The sequence below is a fragment of the Talpa europaea genome (genome assembly GCF_964194135.1).
Source record: "Talpa europaea genome assembly, chromosome: 1".
Taxonomy (NCBI): Eukaryota; Metazoa; Chordata; class Mammalia; order Eulipotyphla; family Talpidae; genus Talpa; species Talpa europaea.
Window position 1 is genome coordinate 9,145,380 of NC_140073.1, and position 20,289 is coordinate 9,165,668.

The following is a 20,289-nucleotide window of genomic DNA, read 5'->3' on the forward strand; positions in this document are numbered from 1 at the left end:
CTATCCTCACCCTTCTTGCCACTGAGGTCAATGTTGGCCACGTTGCCATTAGGTGTTGGCAAATGGTCCCTGTTCACAATACTCAACTCTGTCATTATAATACAAAAGCATTCATAGACAAGACCTATGGCATTATGATGTTCCAGAGAAACTTGAGTTACGGACACCGAACTATAATTTTATAATTTTATTAATTTTATAAATTTATGTGCCTATAATGTTCTATTTTTAGTTTGTTTTCCTTGCACACAGTGTTAAGCAGGATTTGGCCCACTGGCCTAAGTTTGCCAATGTCCTAGGGAATGTTAACCTTATAAGATGGAAGGGACATGGATGCTTGAATGCCAGTTGGGCAGCACCACCCACCAACCTGGAGCACTCACTGTGAATAGGATAAAGAAATTCTCCATTCTTTCAGCTACGTTATATTCCCTCGTTACAACAAACACATGTTTTATGTTAATTAATACACAGGGCACATTTCCTCACTGTCCAGGCCACGGCCCCATTCCATAGTCCTCGCCACCTAGCCAAGGCCAAGAAACCCAACCCCACCTGCCTTCTCACCAACCTTTCCACAAATTGAAGGAAAAAGCTCGGCCCAGAGCTCCCTTTACTTCCTTGTTCCAAAGACTATAGATCAGGGGGTTGAGCATTGGTGTGACCAGGGAGTAGAAGACAGACACCACCTTGTTGAAGTTGATGGAGAAGGCCACCTTTGTCCAGACCTACATAAAGAAGAGCGTGCCATAGAAGAGGCTCACCACAGTCGGGTGAGTCATACAAGTGGAGAAGGCCTTCCAGCACTCGGCGGCCAAGCAAATGTGCAGGAGCATCCAGACAATGTTGCCGTAGGACACAGCATTGACCACAGAGGAGGCCAGGAGCACAGCCAGAGATACAAGGAAGTCTGTGGTCTCCTTCAGGGTGACATCTGAGCAGGACAAGGCTAACAGGGGTGATGCATCATAGAAGAAGTGGTCATCGATATTGGGACCACAAAATGACAGATGGGACATGAGGTAGATGGGCGGAACAGGTGTGAGGAGGCCCACCAGCTAGCAAGCAACTGCCAGATGAATGCAGGTGCCCCAGCACACCAAGGCCCCATATCGGAGAGGCATACAGATGGCCACGTAGCGGTCACAGGCCATGGAAGCCAGCAGAAAACACTCAGTTGCCCCAAGGAAGGTGAAGATGAAGAGCTGGGACAGGCAGCCAGCATAGTAGATATTCTCACCCCCAGCCACCCCAATAAAACCAGCCAGCATCTTGGGCACTGTGACTGAGGTGTGGCAGATTTCAAAGCAGGACAAGCGTGTCAGGAAGAAATACATGGATCTTCGCAGTCGGTGGTCCAAAGCCACCATAGAGATGATGGCCAAGTTCTCCACCAAGGTGAACAGGTACATGGTGAGGAAGAGTGTAAGGGAAAGGAGCCGTGATTCATGCACCCCAGCAAAGCCCAACATGACAAACTCTGTTACCTGGGGCCAGCTGTGTGTATATGGCTGCATTTGTGGCACTGAGAGCTCAGGGGACTCGCGGCCTAGTAGCTAATGACTGTCCAAAGTGACCTATGGGGTTGCCAGGCTAAAATACACTCCACTTCAGACAAGGGACGTGACGGCAGGAATATATCCTTACCCTCAAAGAATTATTAGTCTTTGAGACAATTTCAAAACAAAATAACAAATACAGGACAGAAACAAGACAGGCTATTTCAGGAGGAAATAGCAGGGAAGCTCAAACAGTCTTGAAGAATAACAATTCATCATGGAGGAAGAGTTTTCCAAGCAGGAAGCTGAAAAATAAGTACAAATTCATGAGATAAAAGGTCAAGAACTAGAGAGGACATAACAAGTATAAAATCTCCGACAGTAGGAAGAGCGTTTTACATTCCAGAAACTTCCAGTAGATACAGCTTTCCATGGAGGGTAGGCACTTGGCTGATCCAGTCTCGTTGATCTAGCATGGCTGGCTTCAAAAACAAAAGAACCTAACAATTAGTATTGTGAAATTTTTAATGAGATCATTCCTCTAAAGCATTTAGCATCATGAAAATAATAGAGGGAAAGATTGTGTGTCAACTTGTCTTGGAATAGCTAATGCATAGAAGGAAAATGACTATTGATGAACTTATGGAGTCCGAACAAACATCATGCAAAACCAGGAACCAAACTATGGGAAAGAACAAAACTGAGCTTCTGTCTGAGGGCAACGAAGAGCCTTGAAGATTCCCAAATGGGGTTGGGGGCAGGAGCGGGGGCAATGCTGTGCTTTTTGCCCTGTGGAAGAAGCAACATGCTGAGCTGAGACACATTTGGAGAAGAACAAGAGGAGAGGCAGGAAGTCCGGGCAGGGGCGGCTGGAGGTGTGCTGTGGAGTAATGGTGGCTGGCACCAGGCATGAAGAGTGAGCAGACCTATTAAGGGATCGAATCAACAGGGCTGAGTTTGAATACCAGCCCCAGCATCAGCCTGAAGTATGTGACCGTGGGCGAATGACTAAATACCTCCATGCTTTAAAGAGATAATAAAGAAGAGGTCCCAAGAGGTGAATCACTATTTTGTTATTGGGTTTAAGGAGAGAACAGAATGTCTTCATCAATGTGGCAGTTTTAAAATCAGCCCCCTATGGACCTCCCTGGTGGCACAAGGGGTTAAGACACAACTTATGAAACTATACGCAGCTACTGCAGCACGAGTTCGATCCCCAGCCAGGGAGGTAACCCACATGGCGTAGCAGACCTCTCCTGTCTCACCCACCGCTCTCCTCAGCTGTGTATTTTGGTCAATCCACCAGTTCTGCTCCCCACTCTGTCTCTGGAGAATCCTCTCACCCCCCACATCTCTGGCCTGTACCCCAGTTCTTGTATTAATAAATAAAATCAATCTTTAAAAAAAAAATAAAATCAGCCCCATGTTCTTTGACATTTTTCCCATTACAAGTGGGTTTTGGCCACTGCCTAGAGTCTAGGCCCTGTGATGACTGGACAACAGAACAAGAAGGAAGTGGTGTTGTGTCCATTTCCAGGCCCAGAACTGAAGAAACTGTCTCCTCCTCTTGCTTTGTGGAACCCATCACCATGGTGTGAGGAAACCGAGGTGGTGGAGCATAGTCTCCAGGCAGCCCCGATGCTTGCTCTCCCACGGACAGCCAGCCTCGCCGCCAGCCAGGGGACCGAGCGTGTGAGAAACATCATGAACACACATACATGAAAACATGTAAACATGTTACATTATACACATGACATTAGTCACCATAGTCAAGTCACGGCACCACCCTAAATACCCATCAACCAACAACCAGGTGAATAATACCCTCATCGTGCACTAGGCAGCTATTTGAAAATGAAATTGTGCCTTTCGGGACAAAGTAGATGGATCTTGAGGTGCAATGCTCAGTGAAATAAGTCAGAAAGTGAAAGACGGTGACCAGATGCTCTCACTCATTTGTGGAATATAAACAACCCAAGAATACAGGCTGGGAAAGCAGAGGATAATAATTCTTAGACTCTGTGAAGAATATACTGATTGCCAAAGGAGGGGAGGGGAGGACTTGGGAGATGGGGAGAGGACGTCAGCTGGTGCGCCGGTGGAGAGTGGGTGAAGCAGGCACACATGGAGAGGTGATGTGCTCCCAAAATTATATAATTATTAGACAACTGGGAAGTCAATAATATCTGAGGGGAAAAAAAGAGCCTCCAGTCACCCTCCCAGCCCCCAAGCCCTAACCCCTCACCCCCCACCCCCAAGCCAGCCCAGGTGACACTGAGCCTCCCCAAATAGCAGATTTGTGGAAAATGGTTGTACTCTAAGCCATCGAGTTTTAGCGTCTGGCTGAATAGCAGTAGATAACTGAGACAACCATTATACATCCTGGTTCTCTTCACCTTTGGTGAGTTATTCAAAATCTCTGGCCCTTTGGAGGAAGAGAATAGTGTTTTGCCTGTGGTCCCAAATGCCTCACCTAGAATTTGAACCCAGTTTTGCCAGGGTCTAAATCCCTTGCTCTTTCTGCTAAAATTAATTAAGCAGCTTCCTTCTGGCTTCTACAGTCCATGATTTCTTGGCACAGAAAGCCTGTAGGAACACAAAATCAGGAAGAGGTCAAAGTCTCAGATGCCTGCTCCTATCTTCACCACGTGGAGGGAATGGCCCCTCGGCGGGTCCATAAACGCCTGCTTCCTGGACAAATAATCGCATTGCAACCCCAGATGCTTTGTGCTCTGTCGGCTCCAGGAAATTCCAGGGCACAATTTTGTAATAGAGATACTCACTGCTCCAGATGCTGTAGGAGCCTGACTTCCTAGCACAGTTTTCTGAAATGCTCCTCCGTTTTCATGATTATGAATAGCAAATTTAGAGTCAAACAGGTCTAGATCCAAGTCCTGCAAATGACCTGCTTGGTTACCTCACCATGAAGTGATACCATTATTTCTAAAGCTTACCTGTTCTTCCACCTGGGACTTGATTTTGATGGTTCCCCCTTCAGTAGGAAATCTTTTCCTCTCTTCATTCCCCCAGCCTGCAATACAGTTCAGACTGTTGGGGGAACAGTATGTCCCGAATGAGCCCCACCCACTGATGTTTTATGGACTCCACCCCCACCTCCATGCCAAAGAGATTCCAGGTCCCGAGGATTACAACTCCCATCACACCATGGACCTGCCATGACTCTTGACTTCCTGAAGGAAGGATTGCTGGGAACTAAGGGTGGAGTTAAGCAGTCATGCTTGATAAACTGAATGCATTTAGGCCCATAGGGGGCTTGGTTTTGTCTGCCTTCAGCAGGTACGCGGAGTCCCAGGTCAGACAGGGTTACCAGTAGGATATACTGAACAATTAAGCATGCGTGCTCGCTCGCTCTCTTTCTCTCTCTCTCACTCTTTCTCTCTATTTCCCTTTTTTTTAAAGATTTATTTTATATAAGAACTGGGGTACAGGCCCTAGATGCGCGGGAGGGTGATAGGATCTACCAGAGATAGAGTAGGGAGCAGAACAGGCAGATTTACTGAAATACACTGCTGAGGGGAGCAGCGGGCGAGACAGGAGAGGTCTGCTGCACCATGTGGGACCCTCGCTGGCCAGCAGGGATCAAACCGACGCTGCAGAGGCTGTAGGCAGCTTCACAGAGCGGCGCTCACCGCTTGCGCCACCAGGGGAGGCCCTCTCCATTTTCCTTTTAAATAAAGCTCTTATTAACCTTTTTCTGTGTGTTTGCACTTGGATCTTGTCCTGAGTTTGTTTTTTAAGCACGCAGGTAAAGATCCAGATCCAGACCATCCCATTTCCATTTGGGGTTGCCCTGTAACAAGACCAGCAATTGCACAAGGCAGCTACTCTGTGCCAGAGGCCCTGGACGGATGCTGGAGGCCACCCAGTACAGAGTGCTCAGCAACTGGAGGCTGGTGAACGCATCTTTCCTGTTACATCCAGGTAGTGATGGCTTTCACTTGCCACGGGGGTTTTTAAGAAGCAAATGTGCGTTCCTCACTCTCTTTTTCACCATCCTAAGCTACATGCAGGAGATGTTGAGACAGTGGATGGCAGAAACAGAAGATGAAAAGAGCCTGGATCTCTGGGGAACTACTCATGTCCTCTTACCATAAGGGTCATCCAACATTTTTCTACCAGAGATAATAATAGATTTTCGGCTCTGCAGGCCACATACTATCTCTGTCACATATTCTTCTTTCAGTCTCTATAGGTTTTGTAACCCTTTAAAAATGCAAAAATCATTTTTTAAAGATTTATTTATTTATGCATATAAGAGCTGGGATACAGGCCAGAGATGTGGGGGGTGAGAGGATCCACCCGAGACAGAGTGGGGAGCAGTACAGGGAGACTGACCAAAATACACAGCTGAGGTAAGCAGCGGGCGAGACAGGAGAGGTCTGTCATGCCATGTGGGTAGCTCCCTGGCTGGCCAGGGATTGAACTTGTGTTGCAGAGGTTGTGGATTGCTTCATAGTGTGGTTCTTAACCTCTTGCACTACCAGGGAGGCCCCAAAAATCATTTTTAACTCATGGGTTACATACTGGATTTGGCCCATGAGCTGTCATTTGCCAACATCTGTCTTAGACCCACATAGGACTGTTACATGAGTAAGAAAGACCCACACTGTTTAAGCTATGGTTACCCCAACTGGGGGACACACAAACCACCTTGTCACCAGCAGGTGGCCAGACCATCTGATGTTCCTTGTCCTTCAGAGATGAAGGAAACCACTAATGCCAAGATACAAGTTGGAGTCTGAGCAACTGAGCCCTGCCCAGAAGTCAAGTATGACATTATTATGTCCCCACCCTGATCGCTAATCCACAAAGAACAAGGGGGTCTTTTATTAAATTCCAAATTAAAAAAAAAAAAACAGTATCTAAGCTAAATACTATTGATTCATACCCAGTTGCTTTTGAGAGACTCTAATAAATTGCATTGATCTTTATCGAGAAAGCTATTCAAAAAGTTGAATAAAACAATTGAATGGATGTCCCATTGCTTCACTTATTAACATATTGCTTCATTTGCTTTCATTAAAAAAAGAGAGAATCCCACAATCTTTAACCCTTGGAAAATTTGAAACCATCATAATTTTGAACCTGTTAATGTGTGGCTTACCCACAAATTAATCTTTAATCTTCACAACATTATGATTTTAAGACCCACCCTTCAGAGAAGTATATGTCCTAGGTTTCATGCAATTTAAAAAACCGAGGCTCAGAGATTCTAAGTAACTTGCGTGAGATTGAAGAACATGCACGTGGCAGAGCTGGGCTCCAGACTCTGCCACCTGGCACAAAAGCACCTGCCTTCTCTGCAGAGTCGTCTCCTCTGTCATTTCGTTTCACTGAATGTCACACCTGCACCTCTGACAGCCCTGACTGTGAGGCTCATCTCTGCGGCTCAGAGCTCTGCTGGCGGAATCCTCGCAGCCTGCGGCGACCTGCAGGGACCCGGTGAGGCTCCCAGACCCCCTAACAGCAGCACAGGTTGAGAGAACATTATCCGCCCAGTGCCAGGCAGGGAACAAACGGCCAGTGGAGAGTGAGGGTCAGACCGGACAACCAGGACAATAAGGACAGAGCCCGCACAGCGACTGGCCTAGTTTGGTGCCCTCAAAGATGGTGCTGCCTTGGCTAAGATTTTCCTTAACAAATATGGGAAAACAGTTTGGGGCCCATGTGGGGAAATTAAAACTTGATCCCTGAAGCTATTTGCTTTTGCAGCAGCGTGACAAGACTGGTGATAGAGAGACTGGATTTCTCCCTGATCTAGTTCTCTCCACCTGGCCTCTGGGGGACGCATCCCAAAGGTGAAAGAATTGGCAGGTGAGCTGACTAAGATCTAGATTTCAGGAAATAACCCTGACGCCTGCAGTAACAGAACCGCCATCACGCTCCCGCACAGAGCACAGGCAGCCCCTGAGCTCACAGCACCATCTTTAGAACAGAGGAGCTGAGTGTAACGCTGGGGCCCTCAGACACCACCTGTCATTTTGGGAAAGTCCCTGAATCTTGCTGACCCTGTTTTCTCCTCCTCAGATACAGAGGATGACACCACCTCGGCAGGGCTGGTCTAGAGACGGAAGAGCACGTGGGGACTGAAACCTCAGACCCCTTGCTCTTATGGTCCCTGTGTGAGGCCTTCTGCCTGCTCCTCCTTCCCTTCTCAGCCATCTTGACAGTTGCGAGCACCAGTTGCGAGCACCTGAGACCCCCATGATTGTCAGACTCCCCTGCCTCCGTCCGCATGTTCATCACACAGTTGCCATTGCCAAAGAGAATCTGCATGAAATAGATACCAGCTGCCTGCTTCCAGGAAATGGGCAGGAAGGAAGCCCACACATGCAAGAGCCACCCAGTGGGGTCCACATCCCTGCAGGCCTCCTGCCAGGGGCTCCGGGCGCCAGAGGCTCCGGGACCAGGAGCTGGGCAGCCGCTCACTGGCCTTGGGCGGGACACAGTTGCTTGATTGTTTACAAGTAATTTCTTTCTCTCAGCTACTGAGTTTAATGTTAAATTTCCTGGGAAAGTGCACAACAGCAGTTGCTTTCACACTTTGAGCCACTTGGCCCCAGGTTTCTTCAGATGCCGAGCAGCTACAATAGGGTGAAGGGGAGCAAGGATGGGGGTTCCTACCAGCTTCGGCCCCCCTCACCGGGTCGTCCAGGCCAGACAGCAGCCTACCTGAGCTCAGAGCCCCCCATCTTTCCACTTGCCACTCCCGGGTGTGGGTTTTCCTAAAACCAAATCCTACCAATTAACTTTTTCATGTTCCGGCAGCTCCAATACTAGATGGGCACAACCCGCTCTTGAACTCTGCGCCCCTGGGGCCTCTCCACGAGGGGAGGGAACAGGCGGGAAATGGAGGCCGAGCAAAGGAATAGGAGGTTTCTTGGTTTTAGGGGCAGCAAAGCAAGCTGGAAAGCACATGACAGCAGAAAAAAACCAAGTCAGGGTCGTGCTGAGCTTCTGGGCCTTCATCCCCAAATAGGAATCGTCCCAGCTCCTGGGTATTATGTGAGTGCATGAGAGCGGGCACGCCGGCTCTTTGAACACTTGCAATGTGCGCTCTGGGAAGATCTCCTTATTATCTTGCTTGCGTTGCTTCTGGGCCACGTGATTACTGCAGAATTCCAATAAAGGGGTCGCCTAGGGGACGGCAGTCTCAATGGGGCTCTGGGGACGGCCTTGAAGCTGCACTTGAATAACAAGAAAATTGATTTTGTTCAGAAAGTAAGTTGACTTGAGCAGGCGGACGGAGATGAAGGGGAACGGAGACTCCCAGACCCCCCTTGGCAGCCCCCGTCCATGGGAGCTTAAGCAAATCAGTTGAATTCCACTGGATCCTCTGTTTCCTCGCTTGAAAATGGATTGATATTTAAAACCGCCAGGACTCTGTGAAGGAGATTTTGAAAGAAAAAAGTGAGATAACAACTGGGGAAAACTCTGGAGAGAGGGTTGGGTGTACTGAAGCCGGGGAGCCTTGCTAAGATTTGGGGTCTCTGGTCGATGACGTTTCCAACACCACCTGATTGCCCTTTGGAAAGGTGCTAAGTCTCCATCATCGGTGTGAACTGGAAGCTCTGCCCGCATCTAGGTGCTCAGGGGTCTGGAGAAGCACCACTCTCCTCCCGGCTGCTACTTCTCACCTCTTCTCTGGGTGCAACTCGACATGCTCAGAAGCTTGGGGTTCATGGCAAATGCAGGTTATTGGGTCGCATTATGGAACAGGGACCCCAGTTCACAGTTTCTCTGAGTCAAAGAGAGAGCAGAGACCCGCCAACAGCTGAGCTGGAAAGGGAGGAAACTGGGGTTGTCACTGGCTATAAAATGACTCACACCCCACATTCGTGCCTCTGACACCCTGGGGTTGACCCAGGGGATCAGGTCTCCTCGGAGGTTGGAACAACAAAAGAAAGAGAATAATAAATGATGGGAAACTGACCCAGCGGGAGTGCAGAGCTGTGTGGGGGCCCTCGGGGGCAGCCTGGGGGCCAATTCAGAGGCCAAATGAGGAAGGCCCAAGCCAACCAGATTCTTCCTGGAGGTCTCCAGCACTAACCTAGTCATCAATAAGGGGCCATGAAATCTGGACAGGTCCTGCTTTATCAAGGATACAGTGAGGTCTTCCTCTCTTAGGGTGCATCGGATAATCCCTCTCATTTTACCTGCTCTTTATCCATGGAAAATAATCAACAATGAAGAACGTGAATATTACAGCCACTCTGGGCCAGGCTGGGCGCCATACAGAGGTGAAAAGCCCAGCTCCATCCTTAAGAAAGCCACAGCCCCATAAAGGCCTTGACTAAGGGTCATTTTTATCCTGAATGGAGCTCTGCCCACTTGATTTCCTTCCAAAGAACTTTCTCCAGGGCATTTGTTGACTTTCTACAGGCAGGGTAATCCCCAGGAGGGGAATAGGTCAGCATTTGACTATCAAGTAAAAGAAAAGCCATTGGGAGGTTGGGGGCGGGTGGAGCCAGTTAGCGGCCCCAAGGGTCTGTGGTCCTGGTCCTTTCAACCCTAAATGTAAGGCTTGTTTTCCTTGATGTCCGATAATGGGTGCAATCTCCACACTTCGGGTACAAATATCTTGCTACCTAACTAAACAGCAAAGCCTGTGGGTGCCAGGCCTCTGTCTTGGACCTTGCTGCATCCCGCTGGGCCTGGCGCAGTGTGGCTCCGTGTAAAACATCATAGACTTGGATTTAAATCCCACATAAGCCCCTGTGGATGAATCCATCCCTCTGAGCCAGATTTCATCTCTACGGTTAGGAAAATAACTCGAGCTGACGAGGATGTGAGATATTAGAGATAAATGAGATAACTAAAGAGGGAGAAAGGTGCTCTCGCCTGCCAGGGGAGATGAGATAATCTTGCTACTTTCAGCCGCTCCAGGCAGGGAGGATCTTGTCCCTGCTCAATAGTTTGAAGACATGACAAAGGCAGATATGTCTCGTTATGAAAGATAAATGAAAACTTACATACCCCCTAGAGGGGAGACAGAAAAATAAGTTCAAGGATTCCAGTGCACCCAAGAGCCCTTTTTCTTGTTGAATTCTGAGTGTTGCCCCATCTTTACAGGAGACCTGGTGGGCCTGTTGGTGGCGTTGCAAAGAAACTGGGAGAGACACAGGAAGCACCACCGCTCGTGGCAAGCAGCCTCTCGAGAAGTATAAAATACGAAAAGGACATTACTGCTTCCCGAGCTGAAGGAAAACCTCATGCAGCCAAGAAAGGGGTCGTCAAGGTGACAACGCAAGACAAAAAGGAAGATGGGGGCGAGGAAGAAGAGGAGGAGGAGGAGTATCAGTTGGTTCTAGCAGTTTGTTTTGTTTTGTTTTTGTCCTGTCTATGAAGCAGTTCACCCCTTGGACACAACTCCCTCCCCTTTGAAAGAAAAATTGAAATGTAAGACTGTGTCATATTTGCTTTTATACTGTCCTGTGCAGTGGCTTTTTGTATCGTTATCACATTACTGAAGGCGTGTCCTGGTGATGTTCTCAATAGCCACTCACGGGGCGAGCACTGTGTGGGGGAGTAAACTGGCGCCGAAATCTAAAGCAGTTTCTTGTGGGTGCGCGGCACAAATTAGCTGTAGATGAGTTGGCAGTTTTTCATCTTCAGTTGCTTTTGATGCAGTTTGTATAAAATAATAGTTGTTCTGGGCCTCCCTGGTGTCACAAGGGGTTAGGTCCCAGCACTATCAAGCTATTGGCAGCCACTGTGGCATGAGTTCGACCCCAGGTCAGAGAGCTGACCCCATGGCTCAGCAGACCTCTCCTGTCTCCCTGCTGCTCCCCTCAGCAGTGTGTTTCATAGATCTGCCAGTTCTGCTCCCCACTCTCTCTGGTGAATCCTCTCTCTCTCTCTCTCTCTCTCTCTCTCTCTCTCTCTCTCTCTCTCACACACACACACACACACACACATACACACACACACCTGCACTTCTGGCCTGTACCCCAGTTCTTGTGTGCATAAATAAATAAAATAAAAGTTTTAAAAGAAAGAGAAAGAGAGCAAGAGAGCGAGCAAGAGAGAGAGCAAGAGAGAAAGAAAGCAAGAAAGAAAGACACAACCTATGAAGCTGTCTGCAGCCACTGCAGCACGAGTTCGAGCCCAGCCGGCCAGGGAGCTGCCCACATGGCGCAGCAGACCTCTCCTGACTCTCCCGCTGCTCCCCTCAGCAGTGGATTTCAGTCGATCTGCCTGTTCTGTTCCCCACTCTCTCTGGTGAATCCTCTCACCCCCCACCCACCTCTGGCCTACACCCCAGTTCTTGTATGCATAAATAAATAAATCTTAAAAAAAATAATAGCTGTTCTGTTAACCGAATACCACTGCCATTGCAAAAAAAAAAAAAAAAAAAACCAACTTGCAGCTGTTTTGTTGATACCCTGAATGCTTCTAAGTCAATACAATTTTTTAATTTAAAAAAACAAAATGTTTTCCAGTCTGACCCCAATGGACCTAAGCTGACAGAGACTCTTACTCCCCCAAAGTACAATGAGAAAAAAACCTCTTCTGCACTGACAGGTCTACCGCTAGGAAGACCATCAGCAGGCCAAGGGCATTCGCTCAGGAGGAAAGAACAACAGGCAGGGAATGATCAACAACAGGGAAAGAACAACAGGGAAACAGGCAGAAGCCAAAGCTCCATGCTCAAGCCCAGGCCCGCCTCACCTCATTGCCATCTGTCTCCTCCTCTCCTCTCACCTTCCAGAACATTTTGTTCTCTGCCAGGAATACTCTGCCTTCACAATGCAAACCAACACAGCCTTGCTGTCTTCTTAGGTTTCCTCACTCTGCCGTCCCAGTTTAGACAGAAGTCCAGAAATTGAGCCCTTAAAGGCAGATTTCTCCTCTGTGAGTGAGAATAAAAGAGGCTTTGAATGATCATATTCCAGTTATTTTCCTCTTGCCCAAGGAATCAAATACCCCAGGCCAGAAATCAGGTCACAGAGAGAAAGATCGGAGGAACGAACACTCTCCTAAGAGAGGAACGTGGATGTGAGGGTCTTCACCCTTGCCCTGAGAAGGGGTGTGAAATCCCTACTTGCGCTTACAATTTTTATCCATCATTACATCTAAGTGTCCAGAATTGTATGTCGCCCTCACGCCGCAGTTGATGAGGATAATTTCCAGCCGTAACAACATCCACAAGCAAAGTCTGGCCTGAAAAGAGTGTTTTTCAGGTTTTCTTTTTAATGCAATTTTATCATGAAATAATTCAAATTCACACACAAGAAGGAATAGAGTAGAATGATAACTTGATCCCCACCTCCTTCTTTATCAAATAAAACCTATATTTATATCAAATAGAATCTTATCTTTGATATCTAAGGTTATCAAAAATAACCTTTGGCAATTGTTATAGACCCCCAAATTCAGCTCTTAAAATCCTAAGCCTCAATGTGATAAATTGAATGGAACTGAAACAAAGATTTGCAGCCCATTAGAAAGTCCATTCTTTTCACACACAACTGTAGAACCACACAAGGTTGAATAGGGGTGTATGTGCAGGGCACTTAGCACACAGGCCCGGGTGTCTTAAATCCATTAGGATGCACCTGGTATGAGAAAGCGCCACAAAAGGCCAGAGGACCCAGTGGGTATCTGGGTCTTTAGAGGATCGACAGGAAGGGAGAAACAAAGGGAAACAGGAAATGACTGCGCAGCCAACAGGGGCAAAGGATTGAAAACAGAAAAAGATGATTATCACCAATGCAATAAAGTTTCCCACCCTTTCAATAACCTTCACCCTGTGCACAATAAACAAAGATTATGGCTATAAATGCACAGGGATTGTAAATCCAGAGACGTTTCCAGGAAGACACCACAGCTCCTAGACCTCTGGCATGTTTTAGTACTTTCTACGAGGGCTGCGATTTGTCGGTGGTGTTCACAGCTTTCTGCCTAGGACACTGTGATCATTTAGCAATTGTTGAATGAGTGAATGAATGAATGAATGAATGATTTAAAATGCTCAGGAAGAGGTTGCTCCAGCAGCTCGCATTACAAGCACTTGTAAATGAATTTATATTATATATACAGAGTTAGCAAATCAGCAGAGGGTATATTCTCTTGGCCTCCAAGATGTAGTGCAACTTGAGCACAAAAAGGAGAGAATTAAACCAAATAAATGTGTGTGTAATACTGGCACAGGATGGGTCAGAATAGGAGTGTTCAGTAGGAAGGGGTGATGTCTCCATCATGTCGCAACCCACCCCGCAGGAGTTCACACGTGAGTAAAACACCAGTGATTAAATGTGTGAGAGAGAGAGAATATTCTCTGTCACGTAAGCACAGTAATTCAGTTGTATGCTAAGAATGCTTGACCTGAGTTTTAGATATTCCTAGAAGCACTCCCAAAGGAGAATAAAACAACCAGGAATTTCACTTAAAGCCAGTTATCAGGAAGGGATTATTTGAAGTTCAGTGGCACAGGTTACGGGGTTGGCTGTGCAATGCCCCACATTCAGACCAAAGCTGGTTTCCAGATTCTGAGCTTCTTCCGAGGTGCATGGCTGAGATGCCCGGAGCCACATATGAAGCACATTCCGTGGAGACAAGCATCCCCCTTCCTGGCCCTCACTGCTGTATCTACAAGTGAGAGCTCATCTACCAGGGAGGTTTCGATGACAGAGTACCCCACTCAAGCTCCCTTAATCAAGAATTCCAACCTATGTTCTTACTAACTGCAGAGATCTGAGATGCAAACAAGGCTCCCAGAGCCACTTTCTGTAACCCTCTGTTCTGTCCACCATTCTGTGGCTGCTCTCTCAACAAGCCTCTCTGCTTAGTGGCAGGAGACTGACTGCAGCTCACCCGGACAGGGCCAGTGGACAGAAGCACACACCCCTGCCACAGTCTATGGAAGTCCATTCACCCAAGGGCACCAGTCAACCACCACGGCCAGAGGGGTGTTCTCATCCCCCTCGTCTGACACTCGTGCTCACCTCTGCGTGAAGGGAGGCTGGCTGGGACGACTGGCCTTGTATTTGAGGCTCCATGCTTTGTCTCACTTCAGTGCATCCGCCTTTCCACCCTCCTGCCCCAGACACTCCTCCTGCACAGGTGCTGAGAGCAAAGACAGAAATGCCCCATGAAGACTCCAACTTCCTGTGCATGGTCCCCTTGGCCACCAGCCCCCATCCTTAGGGGCTTTCCAAAAGTTGCCTCATCAAGTGAGGTATGGTTTAAAGGAACTGGTTATGACTGACAAGACGCCACTATCACTCTTATCACCTAGGAAATTCCAGTTGTTTTAGGAGCTCTGTACCAGAAATGGGATAATTTATAATAAGAAATATGTGTGTGTATATATATATATATATATATCACAATATTAAAGGCACCATTTATTCTTTTAACAAATATTTAATAGCATCCTATCTGCCAGGAATCAGGAGTAAGAAAAAAGAATGCCATGTGGATCTTGCCTTCAAGGTACTCAGCCTTCTGGAGGATACCAAAGCATGGTTTTGTGACCTGAAACCCATCAGGAAGCAGCGAGGAGCTAATCCTATGGCAACTGGTGATTAAGAATCCTCAGTAATCGTGAAGAAGAGCATTGGTGGTCAATTTTATGTGTCAATTTGACTGCGCCAGGGCGTGGCAAGAAATTTGGCCAGATATTATTCGGGGTGTTTCTGTGAGGGTGTTTTGGCTTTACTCAGCACTGGAGACCAGAAAGGATGAGGATATGAAATATCAAGAAGCGAGGACACAGGTTGTAACCTAGAGACTCCAGGGCATAAGGAGTTCATTGCAACAGCAACTCTATGCAGCCGTCGCTGAGGAAGTCAGGAGAGGGCAGCAAAGAGCTTTGGGGCTAGAAGGAACCCAGCTTTCATGGGGAAATAAGCCTTGGTCTCTGACCGGGTCTACCCTCCAGGAAGGCAGGGTGGGGTCTCACTCCAAGCCAGGAGTCAGGACCCTCACCCTGGCATCCTGGTTCAGCCACGTACTTGCTGTGTGGCCTTAGATAAGGCACATAATCTCTCTGGTCTACATTTTCCAATCTCTAAGATGAGGACTATTAGGTCTCAAGACTGTTGTAAAGACTAAAAAAATTGGAAGTTCCCAGGTTCTGCAGTAGAGTTGCTTCAGGGCAAAGACAAACACACACACCCATATACACTCAGAAATACGAAACCAGAGCTAACTTCAGGATTATGTAAATAAGATTTTTTAAATAACAAAGCTCATGTCGTAACCAGAACAAGGTACAATTCCATGATGCTACTTACACAACCTCTGACCCTCAGAGCAAAGCTATACTCCACCAAGAAGATATGCTATGATACTTGATAAGTCTAAGAACATAACTACAAAGGATTATATAAAAAAAAAAAGCTGTTTTAAAAAATGGCGTCTCTTTCAGAAGCCACTGAAGAGATATGAGCAGAGAAGGGGCAATCCAACTTGAGTGTTAAAAGGATTGCAGTAGCTACTGAATTTTTTTTAATTGACGGCTAAGGGGCAAAGGCAGAAGCAGGAAGACTAGTTAGAAGACCATTGCAACAATCCAGGTGGAAAATCACAGTGACTTCGGCGAGATTCCTAACTGTAGATAGAGGAGAGGAGATGTGACCAGGTTCTGGATCTACTTGGAAAGCACAGAAAATAGGAATGTCTAGCTCATGGGATGTGGGGTCCAAGGGAGAGACGACACAAGGAAACCCCAAGATCCACCTGACCTCTAGAAGGACAGGTATGCCACATACTCAAGTGGCAAGGTTGTTTGGGGGACATAAAAAGTTTGGTTTCAGACCTAATAAAAATGGTCTTTTTGATCTTTCCAAGAAGACCAATGAAGCAGGGAGTCAGATCAGGGAGAGAGATGTGAGCTGAAGATATAAAATGTGACGTCTTCAGCTTCCCAATCATATTATTGAAAGGCAATGAAATGGCCTGGGTTCGCATAGGGAGTAAGTGCAGGGAAGGTAAAGAAGCTGTCCTGGCACTTCTACATTAAGAAGCTGGGGAGATGAGAAGGAACCCACAAAATAGAGAAGCAGCAGCCAGTGGGAGGAAGAAAACCAGGAGAATGCTGTGTGGGTGCCAAGTGAAGGAAGCATCTTGGGGAATACAGCCTCATCAACTATGTCGGAAGACTGCCAATGTGTTAAGTAAGACAGACTGACTTCACAATTGGATTCAGTAACACAGGGCCATTAAAGATCTTGAAAAGAGCTGTTTTTGGTAGAGGAGAGTGGAAACTTACTAACATGGTTTCAAGTGAGAATGAGAGAATAAAAGACAGTGAGTACAGACAACTTGAGAAACGTGGCTATAAACTGAAGCTGGAAAAATAGGGCAACAACTGGAGAGGAAAGTGGGCTCACAAGAAAGTTGGGGGGATAGGTGGGAGCTGTAACTAAATGTGTATGTGCTATTTGCATGTTTTTTTATCCTTGAATGTTCAGTGAGACTGTGTCTATGTCCATACCTCGGTACCCAGACCTTCTCTTCCTGCAGAGAGTAAAAATCCAAGCTCGTGGTGGCTTCAAAGAAGATATCACATTCCTCATGACTAAAACCAATAATGCAGCTGTTTCCAAGCCATCACTGTTAGCACCACATCATGAAGCCAATCTATTACAGATGGGGTGGTTTCTAAGACCATCCCTTCATTAGCATACTGCTTCTCACTTCATTATTTTTTATTATCAAAGGACTTCATTATTCAGTTTAAAGAGTCAAACAGTATCACGAGATTTGTAACAAGAAAACTCTTCCCTGCGATCATGCTCAGCGAAATAAGCCAAAAAGAAAAAGAAAAATACCGGATGGTCTCACTCATAGCAGGAATCTAGAAAACTTAAATAAGGGACCAGGAAAATGAATAACTATAAGATAGTGAAAATCAAAATCAACAAAAAACTATGAACCAGAGACACTTTTAGGGGGGCGGGAGGGGAGGGATTGGGGTCAGAATGGGGGGGCTGCAATTGTATGGGGACTATAACAATAAAATTTATTTAAAAAAAAAAATAAATAAATTAATTAATACTAAAAAAAAAAAAAAAAAAAAAAAAAAAAGAAAACTCTTCCCTGCACCCCTCCTCTGTGCGCGGTCTCCACAGTCCAAAGCAATCGCTTTCAACACCATTTGTTTCTTTCCATCTTTACTGTTCTATTTCTAGATCACATGCTTATAGGTTTTTTTGCCTTTCGCTTCCAGAGTTTAACTGATTTGGATTTATGATTTGATTTCATGGAAAACAAAGATTTAATTCTTTCAACCCACATACACTCATATTTCTTATCTCCCTGCTATATTATTCTCTCAATGAAGTTATATCAAAATTTTTTGCTAAATTGATATTTAATGTTTATTGACTATGATGCTAACATTATTAACTATACAATGTAGCTGAATTATTTGGTATGTTATGACCACATACTCTTTCTTGTATGACTTTTTGTTTTTCTCAAATTAATAATTGCCTTGGGTTTTTTTGTATCTATAATTAAGTCATACTCAAACTATCCCCAAGAGAACTAAAAACCCATCTGCATACAAATATATGAGGAAATCTATTAGTTCAAGGTGTTTCTGAGACAGATCTCCTGGGTCTCTGCACACTCTTATTCTTCTTTGGACTGGTTGCCCTCTTAATCTGATGATTGTCTGTCATCCAGGGACCACCCTCAGAAAGTAAATTCCTTTCCCTACTCTCTTATTTACATGTTCTATTTGCTGGATACTAGCTCTCCCCCTCTCTTGGTTTATTTCCTATTTTTTCCATTTTCTTTGTAACTTTCTGAGACAAAATGCATACGAGGTATAACCTGGCAATTCTGAGCAATTCTTTATTTCACCACTACATTAGTGTAATAGTTTGTCTAAGTATAGAAATCAAGGTTGAAGATCACATTCTCTCAGTCTTTTGAATTTGAAGCAAGAACATGAAAACAATGAACCAGCTTCCAGTGTTACTGTTGAGAAGTCAAATGCCATTCTGTTACTCCTCTTGTTTGTGGTCTCTTTTTAGCCTCTGGAAGTTTTCTAGGGTATTATTTTCCCTGCTATCTGACATTTTGTGGTGACTTGTCCTGAGGCAATTCTGTTGTCATTTATTCTCCCAGGCACTTAGTGAACTTCTGAATTCTGGAAACTCCAAAATTATTTGTCTCCAGAAATTTTTCTTTACCATTTCTGTAATAATATTTTACCCTCCAATTGTTTCTGCTCTTTCTTTCTGGAATTTCTATTACTCAGATGTTAAAATCCTTTGCTTGATCTTTTTTTAAAAGACTTATTTATTTATGCATACAAGAGCTGGGGTGTAGGCCAGAGGTATGGGGGAAGTGAGAGGATTCACCAGAGCAGAGTCCCGGGTAGAACAGACAGATGTACTGATATACATTGCCGAAGGGAGCAGCGGTGAGACAGGAGAGGTCTGCTGCACCATGTGGGTTATCTCCCTGGCAGACAGCTTCATAGTGCTAAGACTCAACCCCTTGCACTACCAGGGAGGGCCACGATCTTCTAATTTTCGTTTGGTTTCTCTATTATTTTCCATTATCTTATTCTATATGCTATACTTTTCCACTTACTATATACTTGCCTTATTGTATATTTTCTCAATTTTATTTTGCAAATCTTTTCTGACATTTTAAATTTTATCACACTATTAATAGTTCAATGTCTTTGCTACACTTTACTGCTCCTTTTTTATAGTATCCTGTTCTTGTTTATAGATTTTTATGCATTCACTCAATTATGATAAAAAATGAACAAGACAGAGTCTCTTGCCTTACAGAGCATACATTCCACTGGAAGTAACAGAGAGTAAACAACTAGCAGATATACTATATAATATCAGGAGGCAGTGAATTTACAAAAAAATAAACACAGACAGAAAATAGAAAGTGATGAGGAGGGCCTGTTTCACACATCCTTCCTCATCCTGCATATGATATCAATTACAAGTGTTTGAGTGACTTATGTATTACATTTCCCCCAAGTTCCTTTTCTGATATTGTCTTTCATTCTAGTCTCTTCCCCCAAAAAACTTTACAACTTTTTTTGTAGATTTTCATGTGATCATTATTTTCTCTCTGGTACTTGATAACTCCCACAACTCTGCCAGGTATCCCCAAATCCAAAAACTCTGTTTCAACTTCTCTAAAAAAAAAAGTTTCCCCAATGTTTTACTGGAATAAGATAAGGAATAAAGGGTGCAACTTATCTTCATCTGAACTTTCAACTGTGTTCCTGCTCTTAGCCCAGCCTACCCCTGTCTCCAGAGATACTACGTGTCTCCAGTTCTTGAGTCTTTAAGGATTTCTGCATTGACACTCAACTAATGTCTTGTTAGCTGTTCCCTGACCCTTTGGAAGGACTTAAGAATTCATTTTCTTCTGTTCAATTCATCTGTCAGCTGCTCTGTTCTCTTCTCATGCTCTCTTTTTCCTTGTGAGCTGATAACTTTTATGTTTCTTTTGCTGACATGCAAGGAAACACACATAAAATCAGACTTTCAATCCTCATGTTTAATCACAATAATTCCTTTGGGGTAACCACTCCTAACTTCTACTGATAAAATTAAAATAACTTTTGAATCATTGTGAATGTTAGTCTGAGTTCAGTACCAGGCAGAGCAAGGAGGAGCTGGTCCAACACAGAATGCTTTGTCCCTGTGGGATGGGGGCCTTCAGATTAACTCTCAAAAAATAATTCAGAGACCATTAGGCTAAGCCTTGAAGGTCTCATCATATATAGTCATACACCAAGTCAGCTTCATGAGCACGTGAATACATGACCCCA

General features: G+C 45.5%; 1 protein-coding gene across 1 annotated transcript; it reads right to left on the reverse strand.

Annotated features, from left to right (window-relative positions):
• Positions 1-633: 633 nt before the first annotated feature.
• On the reverse strand, positions 634-1,628 carry OR6Q1 (olfactory receptor family 6 subfamily Q member 1; the record flags this gene model as incomplete). The annotated part of the gene is given in 4 exon segments (XM_084234670.1): positions 634-684; positions 687-728; positions 732-1,058; positions 1,062-1,628. Coding segments are annotated over 4 exon segments (876 nt in total). The 5' UTR covers positions 1,518-1,628.
• Between the last annotated feature and the right edge of the window lie 18,661 nt (positions 1,629-20,289).